The 19,375-nt window shown below is 33.8% G+C and overlaps 3 protein-coding genes across 4 annotated transcripts in view; 2 read left to right on the top strand and 1 right to left on the bottom strand.

The window, feature by feature from the left end:
- LOC134265478 (uncharacterized) overlaps positions 1-19,375 on the bottom strand; it is a 100,306-nt gene that overhangs the window by 33,165 nt on the left and 47,766 nt on the right. The gene's annotated exons all lie outside the window — the stretch shown is intronic.
- On the top strand, positions 1,877-3,072 carry LOC134265468 (uncharacterized). 2 transcript variants are annotated; one of them, XM_062747671.1, is made up of 4 exons: positions 1,877-1,979; positions 2,180-2,347; positions 2,563-2,637; positions 2,732-3,072. In XM_062747671.1, the coding sequence occupies exons 1-4, from the start codon at positions 1,910-1,912 to the stop codon at positions 3,010-3,012; spliced, it is 594 nt and encodes a 197-aa protein (XP_062603655.1). In that variant the 5' UTR covers positions 1,877-1,909; the 3' UTR covers positions 3,013-3,072. The 2 variants fall into 2 exon arrangements, with proteins under 2 accessions (XP_062603655.1, XP_062603657.1); XM_062747673.1 differs by lacking the exon at positions 2,563-2,637.
- Positions 7,290-13,718, top strand: LOC134265479 (protein FAM47E-like). The gene is made up of 9 exons (XM_062747693.1): positions 7,290-7,389; positions 7,730-7,886; positions 9,004-9,225; positions 10,036-10,211; positions 10,422-10,530; positions 10,860-11,117; positions 11,445-11,634; positions 11,722-11,750; positions 13,345-13,718. Exons 1-9 carry the CDS (start codon positions 7,319-7,321, stop codon positions 13,477-13,479), a joined length of 1,347 nt encoding a protein of 448 aa, XP_062603677.1. The 5' UTR covers positions 7,290-7,318; the 3' UTR covers positions 13,480-13,718.

The raw sequence follows: 19,375 nt of genomic DNA, 5'->3' as shown, positions 1-19,375 counted from the left end.
TCTTTCAGAAATCTTTTAACTCAGTTTGAAATGAGCAATGAGTTTTGGTTTTTTTTTTTAAATGAATTTTTACCTATCATAAATCAATAGAAGCATAAAAGATATCGAATAAATCAACGTTTTACACGCCTCAAAAGATAGCACCCCCCCCCCATTTTCATATTCATAATTTTTACCACTACTGGTCAGAGACCATAAAAGCTTATGCGATAGTAATGCGACTGTCGCCCGTCCGTCTGTCTGTCTAGCTGTCCGTCTGTCTGTCTGTCTGTCTGTCTAGCTGTCCGTCTGTCTGTCTGTAAACAATTTTTCAAAATTGCTACTCCTCCTACAGTTCTGATTTCAATCTAACTTGGCACACAAGTAGACTACACTGAGATACATAATTCTGTATATCGGTTTTGGATTTCGATGAAGATGTTGCCGTGGTTATTAAAAATAGAAATTTATGTGAAAAACATTCAAAATGCTACTCCTCCTACAGTTTTGGTCTGATTTCAATATAACTTGGCACACAAGTAGAATACACTAAGATATATTATTCGGTTTTGGATTTCGATGAACGGTATTGCCATGGTTACTAAAAATAGAAATTTATGTGAAAAACATTCAAAATGATACTCCTACAGTTTTGGTCTCAAAATAACTTGGCACACAAGTAGACTACACTAAAATACAAACTAGTATCGGTTTTTGATTTCAATGAACGGTTTTGTATGGAATCCGGATAGGGCCACGCACTTCACTGTCGCACCATCGAGCATCAACTTAAAGGTCGATGGCGCGATAATGCGATGGCGCGATAACGATGAAACGGTGGTGCGATAACGATGAAGCGATGATGCGATAGCGCGATGACGATGATGCTATGGCGCGATAATGCGATGGCGATGGTGCGATAGCACGATTGAGCGATAGTGAATATCGCTTCATCGTCATCGTACTATCGCACCATCGTCATCGCATCATCGTGTCATCACCATCGCACCATCGCGTCATCGTACCATCGCGTCATCGCATTATCGCACCATCGTCATCGCATTGTCGCGCCATAGCATCATCGTCATCGCGCTATCGCACCATCACTTCATCGCTATCGCACCATCGCCTCATCGTCATCGCATTATCTCTTCATCGCACTATCGACCTAAACCTCGATGGTGCGATGATGCGATAGTGAACTGCATGGCCCTATCCGGATTCCATAGTTTTGCCTTTACTAAAAATAGAAATTTCTGTGAAATACCGTATATACTCGCCTATATGTCGGTCTTTTTGAAGTTAAAAAATACAACCGACTTATATATAGGCGAGTATATTCGGTACTTTCAAAATGCTGCTCCAAATACAGTTTAAGTCTGATTATAATAAAATGTGGCATGCAAGTAGACTACACTGAGATACATAAAATCACTTTGATGATTTTGATGATTGATGTTGCCATAGCAATTTAAATTGAAAATTCTGTAAAATTTTAATAAAAGCTGCTCCTACAGTTGTAGTCTTATTTCAATCTTGCCACAAAGAGACTTAATCAAGGATCATTATTCTGTGTATTGCTTTTGTAAAGTTTAAAGTCCTAACTGCTACTCTTCTCTTCCTTTATTATAAGTACAAACCAGTAGAGCTACACTCTCGACAGAGACTTCTTGTTCAAGACTGCATTAATTACAGGAATAGTAATCATTTGACTGCATTGTTGCACTTATCAGACAAATTTCTGATACTGCCAAATAATAGAAGATACGTGGTACTATCTTTAGCTATTAAACCAAAATGTTCATTGATTCTTCAGAGAAAGTTTTATCTTGTATACTATAATTCCACAAACAAGCAAGTGTATTTTATTAAATTAATTATTTTGTTTGTAGGCGAGAGTCATTTCACCATTTTCGCTAGTCTTGCAGTTATGATAATTTTGTTTGTAATGGCTATGATTTATATGCACAAAAGATCAAGCTTCATCTGCGTTGAAAAAGGTAATAGAATATTAATATGAAAAACACTAAATAATTTCTAGTAAACTAAATGTTTTAAAAACTGATGAATAGTTTATGTCAATCGTATACCTTTTAGTCTTCATTTATTTGTAGAAATTACCAGTAATGTATTTTCAATTTAAAAAAAAAATTTCCCCTTTTTTAAAAACTAACTTATCTCTTAACTCCTGGTCATCTAGGAGACACATTATGCAGCAAGAGAGTAAACAAAAATTCTAAGGACAATACATTCCAAGACAAAAGTCCAGCTTCTGATGGAGACAGCAGTCATGGAGAAAGCATCGACAAAAAGATCCGTCGGTGGTCATATCCATTGGAAGGAAAGAGAGAGAAGGGCTACTCAATACGTAGGGCTCTTGTTCTTATTCATCATTCTATTCATTATTCTAGATATGTGAAATATATTGATGCCACTGTAATTCCTTAGAATTACCGAAAGATATCCATTGTGGTTATAAAACCTTTGTGTAAGTTCAACTTTTAAATAGTACTAGTTTTTATGCAAATATAAATCATTTATAAATTTGAAAAGACATATTATGAGTTGTTTTGTTATCTACAGAAATTCTCAAAGCTTTGGAAAGTGTAAAGAAGAATTTGCCAATTACTCCAAGGGATGTTACAACCACATGTAACGGTAACCCTGTGGTGTTGACAATTTAAAAACTGATTGAAAAAAAAATAAAGATGAAATTTAAAGTAATCTAATGCTTAATAAATTTAAATTGCAGATGGTGCAAAAGAGTTGACTGAAAAAGACCTTTGGAAGGCTTCAAAGTACCTGGTACCCAAGAAACTTTACATCAGTGTCGTTAGGGAACTCGGACTTCTTGAAATAGACATACAGGTGATACACATAGACTACAAGAGAGAATCTGTACAAGAAATAGCTTACCAGACCCTACTGCAGTTAAAAAAGAAGAATGGATGCATAATGAAAGACACTTTTAAGAATGCTATTACACAATATGATCAAGAAGCTTGGAATAACATTATACAAAGTTGTCAGTAAAGCAGACAGAGGTGACATGTACAATGAAATTTTATGGGTTTTTTTTACTCTAATAGAGATATATACATGTACATATATACACTTTGAAACTTCTGTCAAATTAGATGATATATTTAGTTGCAGTCTTTATAATGCTTATTTTATTTTAGGCACCATATATGATAAACTTTATTTGTCACACCTTTCTATAAACTGCTTTTATAGTATTTATAAAATGAATGAGCTTATAAGTAAAGGTGCAATACCAGAGCTGTCATATCTAGTAATTTTTCTAACCTATATATCTTTGATTTCCAGATCTTTTATTGATAATAAATTCCATGACTATCGGTAAATGGTTGCATTGCATGTCTACAAATTTTTCCTTCTTGTAAAACTAAATATAAAGCACCGTTTCATAAATATGTTTGGTTTTCTGTGGTATTTAATAATACCCGGTGATTTCCCTTTTTTTTCTCAAAAAGAATGTCAAATATAAAATTGTTGAATAATATAAAAATTAATATGCTTTGAATGAAAAGAAATATGTTTAACATATTTAAGAAATAAAGTCCGCGTTTTCGTGAATGTTGCAGAATAACCTCCGAGGTCGAGAAATGTTGTTTGAAAGATAAAAGCCGAGGCGCGACCGAGGAGGTTATTCTGCATCATTCACGACAACAAGGACTTTATTTCTATTCTACCATGTATGGTACAAACGAAAAATTAAGGATAATTGTTTCCTCTATAGAGAAACGAATTAGGTTACCATGTCTCGATTACGCTATTTCATTTAACACCAGAGGTGTTTGCTTACCTGTGTACAGAATGCAGATGATTTGAGCTTTCGTTACATTAAAAATAGCCTTCTAAAATTACAAATATGTTCGTTATATGTATTGATCAGTTAAAATGAATATACAATAACAAAATCATGTTCCTGTTTTACTGCTAAAATCACGTCGTTTAATGTGTAGGGAGGTCCGTGGAAACAAGTATTTTATTCTACAGCCAAACATTCTACAGCCAAACATGCATTTGAATTGTTAAGATTTGATACCTGTTTCTGATCTGATAATTTTTTGATTACGTCCGTGATTTATTGGAGAATAATGTCCGGCGGTTTCCTTTGATGTTTACAATAATCGTGGTAGAATTCCATATAATGTATATAGTTCATATCTTTTAGCTGATTTTTTTTTTAATAAAAATAGTCTTATTAGTCTTGTTTACATTTAAGTTAATTAACATCCTAGTATGCTATTGTCACAATTTTCTTAATTTCTATCATTTATTTAATAATTTTAATGGGATAAGGTTACAATGTGTAATCACATGCCAGTGATCTAAAAGATGTCCCATATAGCCTAGTGTTGTATCATAAGCGCTGTGTGATGTATATAAATATAGTCTATGCATGGTTTTGCAAAATAATGAATTGCTAGATAATTAATTTTATTAAAAGATTACTGAGAAATTAATGGCAATTTTCAAAAATCTTCTCAAGAACCACAGGGCCAGGAAAGATGAAACTTATGTGGAAACATCCTCAGGTAGTGTAGATTCAAGTTTGTTCAAATCATGACTGACCCCCGGGGGTAGGGCGGGGCCACAATGGACGATCAAAGTTTTAGCATGATTGGTCATATTTAAATAGAAGCATCCTCAGGTAGTGTAGATTCAAGTTTGTTCAAATAATTACCCCGGGGGTAGGACGGGGTTACAATCGTGAATAGACGATCAAAGTTTTACATAGGAATATATATATAGGAATTTTTAAATAAAATCTGCTTCTTGAGAACAGAAAAGCCATGATTGGTCATATTTATATGCATTGATTGATTGTATACTGTTTAACGTCCCTCTCCAGAATATTTCACTGATATGGAGACGTCGCCATTGCCGGTGAAGGGCTGCAAATTTTGGCCTATGCTCGGCACTTACGGCCTTTGAGCAGGGAAGCTTAAGGATCTTTATCGTGCCACACCTGCTGTGACACGGGGCCTCGGTTTATACGGTCTCATCCGAAGGACCGCCCTATTAAGTCGCCTTTTACGAAGCAAGGGGTATTAAGGACCTATTCTAACCCGGATCCCCAAGGGGTTATTTATATGGAAGCATACTCCAGAAGTGTAGATTCAAGTTTGTTCAAATCATGACCCCAAAGGGTAGAGCGGGGCCACAATTGACGATCAAAGTTTTACATAGGAATATATAGGAAAAATGTTTTAAAATCTTCTTCTTCTTAAGAACAGCATAGCCATGATTGGTCATATTTATATGGAAGCATCCTCATGTAGTGTAGATTCAAGATTGTTCAAATCATGACCCCGGGGTAGGGGGGCCACAATAGCCGATCAAAGTTTTGCATATGAGTATATAGGAAAAATCTTCTCAAGAACATGATTGGTCTTGTTTATATGGAAGCATCCTCCGGTAGTTTAGGTACAGATTTGTTAAAATCTTGACCCCAAAGGTTGGATGGGACCACAATAAAAATTCAAACGTACAGGGGAAAAAGCCACAGCTAGTCAAAAAAATATGTATAAGCATCCTTAGTTAGTGTAGATTCAAGCTTGCATAGATACAAGTTTGTTCATATCATACCCCCCCCCCTTTTAGGATTGGGACCACTTAAACATTTACTGAATTGATTTTTTCCTAGCCACAGTGCTCAGGTGAGCGATGTGGCCCATGGCCTCTTGTTTAAAAATCCAAATGGGTTATACATGTATTCAATACTATTTTATTTAAAAATTTGCATTCTCAGCAATATATATGACTGACAGATCAAATCTGTGACATTTAATTAACATAAAATACTTTCACTATTGGTTAAAGGGGTGCCATATTAATTCAGTTGTGCCATATGCAGGCACGTAGTATCAGGGGGGGGCAGGGGGGGCCAGGGGGGGCCAGGGGGGGCCTGGCCCCCCCACTTTTTCTCCCGACATTACCTTTACTATAGAAAATGTTTACTGAAAGGAAGGTTGCCCCCCCCCACATTTCAGCACACAGTGTAGTGGTATAAAGAAAATTTACCCCAAAAAGTTTGAATTTAAAATTTAGTTGGTCTTGAAAAAAGAAGTTGGCCACTACCCCCCCCCCCTCCCCCCCCCCCCCCCCCCCCCCCACCACGAAAGAGGATTTTCGACTTTGGGCAAAATTTAATTTTTGGTTTTTTTTTTTTTTTTTTTTTTTTTTTTGCTTGTCAACTTTTTCAGGTAAGTAAAAAAAAAAATTTCTCAGGTTGGCCCCCCCCACTTTCAAAAACGATGCTACGTGCCTGATATGTAGGAGATTTAATTCATTCCTGTTTTTATATACATGCACTAGCTGTTTCAATAATATTATTATACATGTATATGGTGTTGAATTAAAATTTAATTGTTTGAATTATATAACTGTTAGAAGAAATAAAATTTTGTAATAAATATCTGTTGTTTTTTTTACTTAGTAAATTAACTGTTTAATTTGGCATATAAACATTAAAACTTTTTGTTAAATTTTCTATTATATATTCAACAATCACTGCTGTGTATGGTAGGTGGTCGATTGATCAAATTTGGTCATTGCTTGCATAATTTCAGTGTTGTCATGAATGGACTTTTCACATTTTCGCCTCCTTCCCCAGAAAGTTCCACTGATCTATTTTAACTTGGCATAAAATAGTAGTAGTTCCTAAATTAAAGGGAATACATTCTTTAACTGATGAAGCAGTACCCCTTCAAAAGGGAGATAATTTAGAAATAGTGAAAATCGATTTCCAAGAATGACTGGGCCAGAAAAAAAGAAACATGTGAAAACTTCCCGAAATAGTGTAGAATCAATTTTATTTATTATGACCCTCAAAGGGTGGGAGGATGGGGTCACTGGGGAGCTCAAAAAGTCAAATATGGGGATTTATTTAAAAAATCTTCTCAAGAACAGCAAAGTCAAGATCAGTCATATTTTTAAGTGAGCATCCACGTATAGTGTAAACTGGAGTATGGCCATATAATGCCTCCCGTAGGGAGAGTACTTTTGGCCACGATATATCAAAAAAAAGTTTTACACTTGAGATTCAAAATTCCCGCCATTGAAAATGAACCACCTTGACAACGGATGCGTAGGGAACTATTTTTATTCTATTGTAAAACCCTTGCTATATTTATTTATTCAAAAGAAAGATTAAATTTGGAAAAATAATTGCTTTTTAAATCCATATTTCAAGAGAACAATTAACGCTCTTACTCGTCGAAGAATAACAAGATGCATGTTCCTATTCGCGCATTCATTTCCGTTTTTGACATCTTCGGTGTAAACAAATGGCTGACTATCGAACGTAATGGCTGAACTTAAGTACGATTTGGCTTTGGTTAATACTGCATCTGGGACAAAGATAAGAGAAAAACCTTGGTAATATTTTGTATTATACTTTATACTAATGCTTTGCAACGTAGGTTCAGATGATGTTTGTGTGAATAATATACTTTAATTATAGACATTTGAATGGATCAAAATTGTGACTGCAGTCTTGTTAAATTTATGTAGCCATATGACTAATAAGCTAGGTAATTTTATTTAAATAGTTCATGTTAAATTACTATGGAAATTATATATTTTCAGGATTTATAGACTGCTCAGTTTTTTGTATCATAACAACTATGCGCTACAATTTTTAGTACTCACTTGATTCTTTGTGTGTTTTATGAATCTGAAATGAAATAGTTAACAGTTGCAAAATTTTATTATGCAGGTACAAAGAGAGATTACATACAAAATATATAAAATCACTCAAACCAGAAGACACATCAAAAGCATTACTGGGGAAAGACTGGCTTTTCTTAAAGGATGGTTTAGATGACTTTAGAGATGGCCTCCCACCACCAGTCAAAGGAGATATATTAATAAAAGTTAGTGATAAATAATACCGTATTTAAAAAAAAAACAACAGATAGTGTTGCACATATTTCACAGTAGATCATAATTTTGTGGATCTAATTTGGTTCAATCTGCGGATGGAGTCTAGAGCTCTTGCACAAACCAGGTCTGGTACAATCACTAGATTTAGCTATGTAGCTTGATTTACCTACTTAGCTTTATCTACCTACCTGAGGTAGCTTTATTTAGCTACCAAATCAATTAATTTCTATGAAAAAGCATTTTTCTCAGGATGTGCAGAAAATATCATTTTGATGCAGTGATCATTTTCAACTTTGAACTTATCTGAAAAACAATTCATGAAAAAAAAATCCCTCTGAAGAAATGTCTTTTTCTGTGCATTTGCAATCAAAGTTCTGAAAGTTTGGGGGCTATGTATGACAGAACATACTCAGCCATGCCTCACAGCACACATGAGAGAAGACAGTTAATCAAACAATGGAATTACATGTTTTGCTCTAAATTGTCCAAAGGCAGCAATGTATAAACTATCTCTGCTTTGGATTGTTTTTTTAAACCTCCCTAGTATAAATATTAATTGTCATTTACTTGTGATTTTTTGCCTCTTTTTAATAAAAAGAAAAATTTTGAAAAGTTACATTAAAAAAGGTAAATAAAGCTACCTGAGGTAGGTAAATAAAGCTACGTAGGTAATTCTACCTACGTAGCTAAATCTAGTGATTGTACTGGACCTTCAAACATCTTGGTTGTTGCTTGTCTTACAACAATGAGTATGCAGTAACTGTGACATAATTGCATCTTAACTTTGTGAAAGTACATTTCCATGGGAATACTAGTGTTGGAAGTCCCAACCCCCTCTTCTTTATGTATTTTAGTCTTGTTATATTGAATAATCGGTTATCTTGAAGTTTTTTGTTGATCCCATCTAATTCTAACAATGTTTGATTTTATCATTATTTTATCATTTTACCCTATAAAAGAGATGGGGTTTCAAAAATGAATCATAAATCTTGTTCGGAAATGAAGTCTAAAGTGTCTTCCTTTGAAAAGATTGAATGTTGTTTAGTTTGAAAATGTACATATTTTAAGCCATAATTTCTGCATGCTTATTTCATATATCATTTTCAGGGTCATAAAGGACCAGGGCCTAATCTAAAAGGCAGTAGTGAAAATATTAGTCCAGTTAAGCAGCCTGCTGTGAAGAACCGCTTCAGCAAACATCAAATATGTTACTCTCGGTCAACACCCCTTCAGCAAAGCAGAAGAGACCACATAGATGAAATAGAGTATAGTCTTGTACTGCACCCCTTGGCTCTCTACCCTCATTTGGAGGAGAGTGTCCCTCCAGAGGTAAATAAAAGACTTTGATTAGGCCATAACAAATAAATTGCTAGATTCTCATCCGATTTTTTTAAAAAATCGAGGCGGGCAGGCGGCTTTTATTTTATATTTTTTATTTTTTCAGTTTTGCAGATTTTTTATTGACCTGGTCAATTCAAAGTGTAATTTTTTTATCTACAATACTCGACATAAAAGGCATAGTATAGGTTCAATTATCTCTTCTCATCATCACCAATCTTTTTCAACCAATGGCCCTTGTTTAAAATATATACGCATGTATTACAGCAATTACCATCTTTTCAGCTGTCAAAATCATGTCGACTTTCGGGGATTTAAAACGAAAGTAGAATGGTAGAAAAAATTTCCCTTCAACAAACGCAATTAAGACGAAGAAAACAGAAATAAAAAAAATCGAGGCGGGGGTATAAAATCGGGGTGGGCGAGGATGAGAATCTAGGAATATTTTTATTGTGGCCTTATCTTACACCAGTACTTAGATCTGTGTGTAATATTACCCATGCACATAGATTTTGGATAAATTGATACTTTGAAAAAATTGATCAACCCTAAAGATTGCTCAACAATGAATAAAAAATGCTTTACAGGTCTAAACAATTAGATATGGTTTTGTGATTTTATATCGACCAGTATTTTAGTTTGGTTTTAATTGTAAATTACTCCAGTAATTCAAATAAGCATTTTCAGTGAATTTAATATTGATTGATTGTTGGAACTAGGAAATTTAGAACAAGAAACATACTCATTAATTAAAACATTTTATTATGATAGTTAATTTGAACTTTGATTCCTCATTTGTAGCTATTTGAGGACATTGTTGATATACTTGATCCGGAGATGAACCTTGATCCAGATGAAGATTTCTCGGATCAGCTGGATGAGGAGGAAGATGAAGAGGAGGAAGATGGTGAAGTTCAAAGGTCACCAAAGGAGAAAGAGGAGGATGTACTCAAATCAGAAGGAGGCCACAGCCAGGAGTAAGATTCTTATCTCTTCATAAATATCTTTATTTTAATTTTAGCCTAGTTCTTCTCCCTAGTTTTTAGCAAGGGGTTTCTTTATCCATCATTTATCAGTCTACATTTGTGTTTAGGGATGGAAAAAGTTTTCAATAGTGTAAAAAAGAAAAGCAATTTTTTTCTTATTCATTTTTGTGTTGGATTATTATTTTTTGTCTTTATCCACAGCTCTGATGAACCAAGGATAAGGAATCCCTACAGATGGCTCCCAAGAAGAGATGAAAAAGACAAAAAAGATAAAAAGAAGAGTGATAAAAGTGCCTCATCAGAGTCTCAGGTAATGGGTAATTTCAGTCTTGACGTAATCTCCATACAAGACAAGGATTCTCTTTGTATGCTCTGTTATTGTAAAAAATAATAATCATATGACTTAAAAATGCACATGTTACACAAATAAAATTCAATATTTCAAAGAAATTTGCACTGCTAGAGAACAATTATAATTCATTAGTGGTTTAAGTTCTTAGTTTCACTTTGACATTTTCAGTACATGTACATGTATTGTAGATATCAGCTTTTGAGTCAGAGAATCAGCTTTTGAGTCAGAGAAGTTTTTTCATTGTACTGATGATTAATATAAATAATATTGGACAACTATTTTGACAGGAGGAACATATAAAGAAGGTAACCAAGGATTTCTGTGACTGGGTTGCAGAAAGCTTGGGAGGTGACCAGAATAAGTTTGAGGAGTCCACCATCATGAGTCTGTTTGCCAGTGGTTATGAGACAAAGCCTGCTCTGTCCGTCCCCATCCATGTTGTAGAACTGACTAATGTCCCCCAGGAGCTCCGACAGCAGGCCACCGTGTCTAACCAACAAACCAACAAAAACATTCCCGCTCCTGAAGAAAAGTCAACAAAATGGGTAAGAGAAGTGACTAAAATTTAACGTTTAAATATTGATGGAGCAGTTTTCACAACAATACTGAAATTATTTTTTTAGCATGTATATTTGGCAGAAATTAATTTTTCTACAAGTTGGTGTAAATGTGATTTAGCACACATCTAAATTTGCTAAATATAAAATTTTGTGCTCCTAACATTTAGCAATGTGCTAATTTTTACCAAAGGCAAGAAAAAGAACAATAATAAAATAAATTTGCAGTATTTTAGCAAATGACTTCACATGTATTAAGTTCAAAAGTCAAGTGTCATTTTGCAATTAACTAATCAAGTATTTTTAATTATATAGAAATACTCAGGCCAGTATGAGCCTAGCTGGGTAAAGTTTAAATATGGAGCTTGGTACCTGGACCCCAAATCATGGAGAAAAAGACAGGATGATGAACCATTAGAAAACCCCAAAGACATCAAAGATAAAGAGATGTCTGAAGCCAAGAAGAAGAGTAAAGAACTGGTAATATTTACTGTATTTCTATTCTGCTCTAATTTTTTGTTTGTAGTTTATTAAAATATTAAATATTATTTCAACAACTTCCCAGGGTGCTCTGATGGATTTTGAATGTGAGACAAATTGAATGAACACACAAAACCAGAGGTAAGCTACTAGCACAAAACTAATACAATACACTGTACAGAAATAGTCATTCTAAGACTGTTTAAAATGCTCTCTAGATTTCTTTGGGTTTTCCTTATTGTGCTTTTTAAATGCTGCTTTACTATTCAACTCTGGGTATGGAATCCATATCAGATGCTTTTCAAGAAATTACATACAATATATTTTCTTAAGGCCATAATTAAAATATTGTTGGTTTGGCATTGCCGACTCAGTTTTAAAGGTTTGGGTCGGTAGGTAGGGGAAATATTTTTTTTTTAATTCAGAAATGTTGTCAGTATTCGAGTGTCATGGGTTTCTGATTGTTTTACAACTGCTGTCCAAATTGATTCCCAATTGTTATTTATTTTCAAACCCTATTAGTTTTAACACTTTAATATACATGGTATAAAAAAGTCGCCGACATTGAATTGGCATCAAGTCATTTTTATGCACGAATCCAATCATGACTGCTAGATTCATCCAGCAAATCAGTGACAGTGAAGTTTCTATTTGAAACTGGTATAACTGATTCGATTCGTCAGTATATTTTTGCCATTTTAAAACACACATATACCGCGGAGAGTGCTAACTTCTGTGGTTTTCCGCTTTGTATGCCTGGATTTGGATGCTGCCATAGACGTTTATAAAAGAAAACTATCAATTAATGTTGGGTCCTTTCTTATTTTGTATATTACTCAAACGTACAGACACCCAAATCTGGATAAACATGACCCCCAAAAAATTACAAACATATATATTTTCTCAAGTTATGCGGCAATGCCAAACAAAGCTAATTTTATTTTTGGCCTAAATTATTCCTGTCAATGCAGTCTTAGTAATTCATCTCAAAAAATGTATCCCCATTTCATGTGTTTTAAGAGATCATTTATATTTTTGACAGTGGTTATCATGTGTAAAGAGTTATGCTAAACGATGAAACGTTACAGGTATTCTTCATGGTCTTTCAATTGCGGGTTGAGATTCTGGATTTGTTGAATGCATGTTTTTTGTTTGTATGAAATTTCATTTCTCTATTTCATTTACTGTATACAGGGAAATTTTTGCCCTTGTTTTATTTTCACCCCTTTTGCCCTTCCTTCATTTTGGGTGAATTTAAAATGGGACAGATTTAAAGAATACAGAATAATTTTTGAAACAAAACTATGACTGGGCAAATTTACAAGGGGTAAAATTGTTTGCATGTATTAAAGGGCAAAAATAAATGGGGCAAAATTAACACTGTATACAGTTTTTTCAGCATTTTAAATTCAATTTTCAGCATTTAAATTCAATTCTTATTTTATTTAATATATATAGGTACATAATGTACATCAGAAGGAACAAAAACAACATTTCCATATTGAATGAGATTTATAAAAATTGATGTCCTTATCTCTTCCATATTTTCACTAAAATATATAACTTGCAGCATATTTTTCCCCCTAGATTCCTACATTGTTGCAAGTCATGGGTTTTGTGTCCATTCTAATTCCACAAATAGGATAAACACAAAACCTTTGGCTTCCAATAATGGGAATTCTAAATCATAATGATTGTTCTTCATTTATTGACAATAAACAATTTTCTGTTCCAGTTTTTGGATGAGGTGGCTAAAATTCAGGAACAGGCTTTGATTGAGGAACAAAAAAGGCTTAAAGCAGAACAAGATGCCAAGCAGAGAAAACTGTACTCCAGGAGAAGGACTGAAACAGAGCAGTCTGCAGCTTAAGTGTGGTCATGTGACAGTGAGGTCAAAAGGTCAAGGATATGAAGGCTCCTTAAAACACCATATATTACTGTGATAAAAAAAATGAACACATGGACTTTTTTTGTAAAATGCATGTTAATTATGCATTTTTTAGTTATTTCCATTTCAGTTTTGTGATGAAACTGAATGAAATACACTAAGTTAATGAATATTGTTTATTTGTTATATGTAATATTGAAATAAAATCACCAGAAAGATTAGATATTGCCATTTGTCTATACAATTCAATAATTCGCTCTGCTTTGGGAAATACTGTAAAACCACATTTTTTCATGGGGTCAAATTTTCGTGGTTTGAGGGGAAAATGTCGGTTCGTTGGGATTCAATTTCATGGATAAAGAACTTTTTAGTAGTTGTGCCTATCAAAATTTACATTTTGTGATGGGCAGGGATTTGTGGGTCTGTTCAAACCTCGAAAACAACGAAAATTAACCCCCCATGAAATTAGTGATTTGTATGGGGACAGTTAACTTGCTTTAGTCCTCATAACCAGTAAATAGTTTTGTAATGAAGTGAAATCACTAAAATTTTCATTGTTTTTTTTTAGGTATTGAGAGACCCATGAATTTATACACATCATGAAATATAAATTGCTTAATAATGCATTAATACTTAACATTTTCCAACCATGAAATGAAATCCCCACAAACCAATATTTTTTTCCTCATAACCTTGAAAATTTAACTCCACGAAAATGTATGATTTTACAGTATATTTCTCTAAATAGATAGTTGTGCATATGATAAAAGTCTTGTAGTAGAAATAGGAAGTGTAGCAGAAAAATGGCACAATTGTGCCTGTGCACTATTTATAGAAGGTTTGGGTATAAAATTGAGTGTTATCTTCATCCACCTGTAACATTATTTTATAATCTTCTAAAAGATACAAATTATGAGAAGAACCAACACAAACCTCTGAAAATAGAGATCTGGGATCAGGAGCCATGAAGAAGTAAGCATCTCTGATTTGGTCACACCTGCTGTTAGCTGCTTGTATTTACAAAAATGATATAAACCATAGAATTTACGACATCCTAAAATGTACATGCATGTATTCACTTCCTTCAGCCAACAGACAGTTGGTATACCTGGACTCCCAAAACTAAATCAACTTGTTGGCATATAAATCCCATATGCAGGTGATTAGGATATATTGCGACAATATAGTTAAGAGAGTTGACGATAGAAAAAGTTATCACATTTATCATAAAATTGTTAGATTAGATTTCCATTAACGCCCTTTTCTAGTAAAATACACAAATATAAAACCTATCACATTGCAAGAGGATGGAAATACCATAAAACTTTGTAAACGAGAAAACACCTGTCGCGGCCCTCAACTCAACATTTAAATATATCTACGTCGTAATATAAAAATAATAATAGGAAACAGATGTTTTAGACCTTGTAATTTCATTGAATCGACATTCACATATATTGTCAATTGATAGGAATATAAATGCTGATTCAAACAAGAGACCCATGGGCCACATCGCTCACCTGAGTAACTTTGGCCATTCTGTTATTTAACAGATTTCCCCCTTTGTAATACCTATTGTGGCCCTGCCCAATCCAAAGGTGTCATGATTCAAATAGTTAGAATCTACACTACTCCAGGATGCTTCCACAGAAGTTTCAGTTCTTCTGGCACAGTATTTTTCGTAGAAGATTTTAATTTTTTCCTATATATTTCAATATTAAACTTGAATTCCTTATTGTGGGTGACATGGGTTGCTTACTCCTCCATGGCACTTAATCCCAACTCTGATGTTTAGAGATCTGTGTTTGTTCTACTCCCGATTTGTATTGTTTCAATAGGCTTTCAAGTTTGAATAATGGTCATGATCTCCCTATCTAATATGAAAACATGTACACTGTATATAATATCCAAGTTATATGGAGTTTACCCAGTTAATGCGATACGCAAGCAAGGACATGTTCTGCATGTGAACAATTTCTGAACGTAACAGGCCATTGATAAATAAGTTGAGAATGCAAACGTAAACAATCTGGAAAAAACGTCCATATTTAGAACAAATTTATGGCTAATAACACCATGTTTGTAAAAACAGTCTGTTGATAAATTAGATGTTAACATTTTTCATATTTTTAGACCTTTATTTACAAACTGAACGATCTTAATATTTCCATGTACCCAATTGAGACGAATAGCACATTACGAATGTGACCACAGGCGATTGACGATTTTAATCTTTCTTTTCTATCATCAATAAAAATGTCCATATATTACTGAGTATAATAATAACGTTATTGTTATAGTACGGGAAATTTTTATTTATATGAAAAGAAAGGTTAAAAATGTTAAGAGCCCGTGGATGTGACCGATCGAGAGGAGATGCTTATTTCTTCATGGCACCTGATCTCATCTATGTCTTCAGAAGTTCCTTTTGTTTAAATATACTTTGAAAAATGATCATTGTTTCTTATCCTCACATTTCATAGAATTATTGGGGTGATTCTTGGGTCATCTTAAAAAAAATTTTTTTTTTGCCCTCCTCCGATCGTCTGACTAAAAAATGCCCCGACTCAAAACTGTTTTTTACATCCCTATACACGAAATTTTTTATTTCTTTTTTATTCCTCTCATCCCGTCAACAAATATGTTGAAATTTTCTGGAAAAAATATATCCCCATCTACCCTTACCGACCCAATAATTTTACCCTGAGTCAGGAGAGGGCAACCAAACATTACCTGTATTTAAAAGATAGCCTTAACCTTCATGAATACGGATCTTTTACATGCAGTTTAATGACCCAGACTACTTTTACCCCGTTAGGCGTAAGAGGTCAGATACTATATGCGTATCGAATTATCATTGTTATTTTATGCAGTATTTTTATTACTTTCCACTTGATTTATTTCATGATCCTGTGCTAAATTCCTGGAGTATGTTTGCAAATCCTAAAGGAATATTTGTTCACAACATATGTGACTATCGAGAGAGTGTGAAAAAACGGCTGAGTGAGTTATTTGACATTTTCTCTAAACTGTCTGAATCATGGAGGCTGGAATTGAAAACTGGGTGGACATTTCTGTCATAGTTTTGTATTTCTTTCCGTCATTTTTGTGGGAATCTGGGTAAGACGTTAAATATTGTCCGTATTATTTAAGGAAAGGTTATACGACATAAATTAATTTCTCTATCCAATCAAATGACCTGTTACAACCAGAGTTAAATTATTTTTTTATACCATAAATTTTATCAGTCTTCTTCATAAATTCCTCCAGTCCATTTGGCGCAAAGAGCGATCGACTACTAATGGCTATTTTCTGGCAGGAAGGTCTATGTTATGGTTTCCAGTTAGTATATATATTTGATAATAGATAAATGCCTATCTAATATTAGTGACTGCTTTAATTTTATATATAAAAAAACATTTTATATTATTTACGACATGTTTGTTTTTTGTCTGTTATACGTTTAATAGTGATTAAAACTTCTTTTTCTGCATATTTGCTGCAAATATAAATTAGTTTACCAGTATTTTTAAAAGAAAAAATTGCTTAACTTTCACCGTTTTTTTATCAGCTGAATTTTAATTATTCATACCTTAAACAAGCATTACATGATCAAATAAGACAGTCTTTGTATGATAATCAATCTTCGATGATCTATGTTTTACAAAATTTTATTGGTATTACTCTCTAAAGATACATGTAAATATCTCCAAACACACGCTTTATAGATGGGTGCATCGTTGTTCTCAAGCAACATTGGTAGCGAGCATTTCATTGGCTTAGCCGGAAGTGGAGCAGCCAGTGGCATTGCTGTGGTGGCGTTCGAATGGGGAGTACGTGGTTTGGCTTTTTCTTTAAATGTTAAATGTTAAGTTAAACAGTAAGACTAATTAAGCTTTTGTAATGCAATAGATAATGATAACAAACACTTATCGATATTTTTTAAACAAGATGTGTTTGTGAGATACTGACCCCTCAGAATGGCAGCTTATGGCAAGGGTTAATATTTCTCAAATGCAAGTTATACTCCAAAATCAAGATCAAAAGGTCAAAATTGTTGGTAAACAACCACAGGCGACAACGAGTACTTTAAATATTAAATAGATTTAGGAGACGCTTATTACAGTATACACGCAGAAAGAACAATTGCATTTTTAAAAATTTTTTAAAAAGTTTTTGATAAATATATCCACTATTACAAAAAATATATATACGGTGTATATACATCCGAGTAACCGAGTAGCGATTTTAGTGTATGATACTCGGACGTTCGTTAAACGGTTACTCGTTGACATCCCTTATAAGTCATATGTACCATTTAACTTTATTCAATTAAAAAAAATCTGATTTACGTTTACTAATACTAAAAATTTAAATTGCATTTACTCATACTGAACCTGAGATTTTGCAATTGTCATTTTTGAATATCTTTTCCCGTTATTCCAGGCTGTACTCTGTCTCCTTCTTGGATGGGTTTTTTCTACCCGTTTATTTGACGTCCGGGGTGAGTAAAAGAAATCAAAATCAGAAAAAGAGAGATATTTCGCAAGAAATATGAGAAAAACAAGATTCTTAAAATAAATATGATCATGACTGTGAAAAAAACCCGAGGGCATTAAAACGACCAGACAATTACACCCGACGCTCTTAATGACGCCATTTGGTCAACTGCTAACTTTGAAATATATATGATACCGGTATACGTACATGAAATATATGGAGTTAACGAACATTATTATATAGTCTATTTATATTCCCTAATCTATACAAGCGCAAACAGTTCATGACAAAGGGCACACGGTGGGTGTGACCGGTAGTCAGGAATGCTCACTCCTGCATGGCACCTGATCGCACCTCTGATGTTTTGGAGGTCCGTGTTTGCTCTGCTCCTGTTTTGTACATGTATTGTTTTATGGACTTTTGATCTTAAATACCGTTCGTTATCTCCATATGTTATATTTAAAACGAACAAAGGAAAGATTTTTACGATGAAATTTGTACAGATATTGCATTGCTATTTCCAGGATTTTTGTTGTCATTTTGGTTGGGGTCAGTATTCTGTGGATACCTCTAATAAAGGCCGCCCAACAGGGACAACTCTTTCTCTACATACAGGCCCTGACTGGATACGTGGCACCTCCGATATGTTCCCTGTTTTTACTGGCCATCTTCGTTCCCAGGGTCAACGAACAGGTACATCCACTGGCTCATCTGATAGTTATAAGCTAGCTATTACTTGAAAGAAAAAAATTGTTTAATATATAATCTTGGAAATATTTTAGGGTGCATTTTGGGGGTTGCTGATCAGTCACATTACTGGAATAACACGGATGGTTCTAGATTTTTTCTACTCTTCCCCGGGTTTTGGCAAGGTAGACGACCGGCCTGCAATTGTCAAAGACATCCATTTTACATATTTTTCCGCCATTCTTTTGGTTCTTGCTGCTGTTGTTATTCTTTTGGTCAGCTTAGTGACAGAAAGACCAAGCATGGAGAAGGTAATTAAGTTTACAATGCAACAGAATTTTAGTGTCAATTGCTAATAAAATAATGAAATTATAAGTCTTGTTTTAATAAAATATTAAAAAAGAAAAACGGAGTCGTTAGCATTCAAGAAGCTATTAATTTTTAAAACTTCTCAAATACCATAATATTGATTGTACGAGGGTCATTCAAAAAGCTCGTAGACTTTTGTCATAACTTTTGTATTTAACGTCATAATTAAAGCAAATTTGATACATATATTTTTACAACAGATTCAAATATTTTGAGCAAAGAAATTGGAATCTATGTTGATTTTTTTCAAAATTATCAAAGATTTAAGACAGCAAAAACGGGGTCACGGAGCAGGGTCAACATTGAGTTATTGACTGATTAT

This window comes from Saccostrea cucullata, unplaced genomic scaffold, assembly GCF_032062105.1.
Source record: "Saccostrea cucullata isolate Sc308-1 unplaced genomic scaffold, CSIRO_AGI_Scuc_v1 ctg569, whole genome shotgun sequence".
NCBI lineage: Eukaryota > Metazoa > Mollusca > Bivalvia > Ostreida > Ostreidae > Saccostrea > Saccostrea cuccullata.
Note: the sequence above shows the minus strand (reverse complement) of the source record. Positions and strands in the feature narration are given on the sequence as shown.

What these genes read in the sequence shown, in the direction of transcription:
- LOC134265468 (XM_062747671.1), top strand. Translation starts at nt 1,910, where the DNA reads ATGATAATTTTGTTTGTAATGGCTATGATTTATATGCACAAAAGATCA. An exon ending in CTTCATCTGCGTTGAAAAAG is followed by an intron (nt 1,980 to 2,179) that starts GTAATAGAATAT and finishes CTGGTCATCTAG; the next exon opens with GAGACACATTATGCAGCAAG. An exon ending in TGTTACAACCACATGTAACG is followed by an intron (nt 2,638 to 2,731) that starts GTAACCCTGTGG and finishes TTTAAATTGCAG; the next exon opens with ATGGTGCAAAAGAGTTGACT.
- LOC134265479 (XM_062747693.1), top strand. Translation starts at nt 7,319, where the DNA reads ATGGCTGAACTTAAGTACGATTTGGCTTTGGTTAATACTGCATCTGGG. An exon ending in GAAGGAGGCCACAGCCAGGA is followed by an intron (nt 10,212 to 10,421) that starts GTAAGATTCTTA and finishes CTTTATCCACAG; the next exon opens with CTCTGATGAACCAAGGATAA. An exon ending in ATTTACTGTATTTCTATTCT is followed by an intron (nt 11,635 to 11,721) that starts GCTCTAATTTTT and finishes TTTGAATGTGAG; the next exon opens with ACAAATTGAATGAACACACA.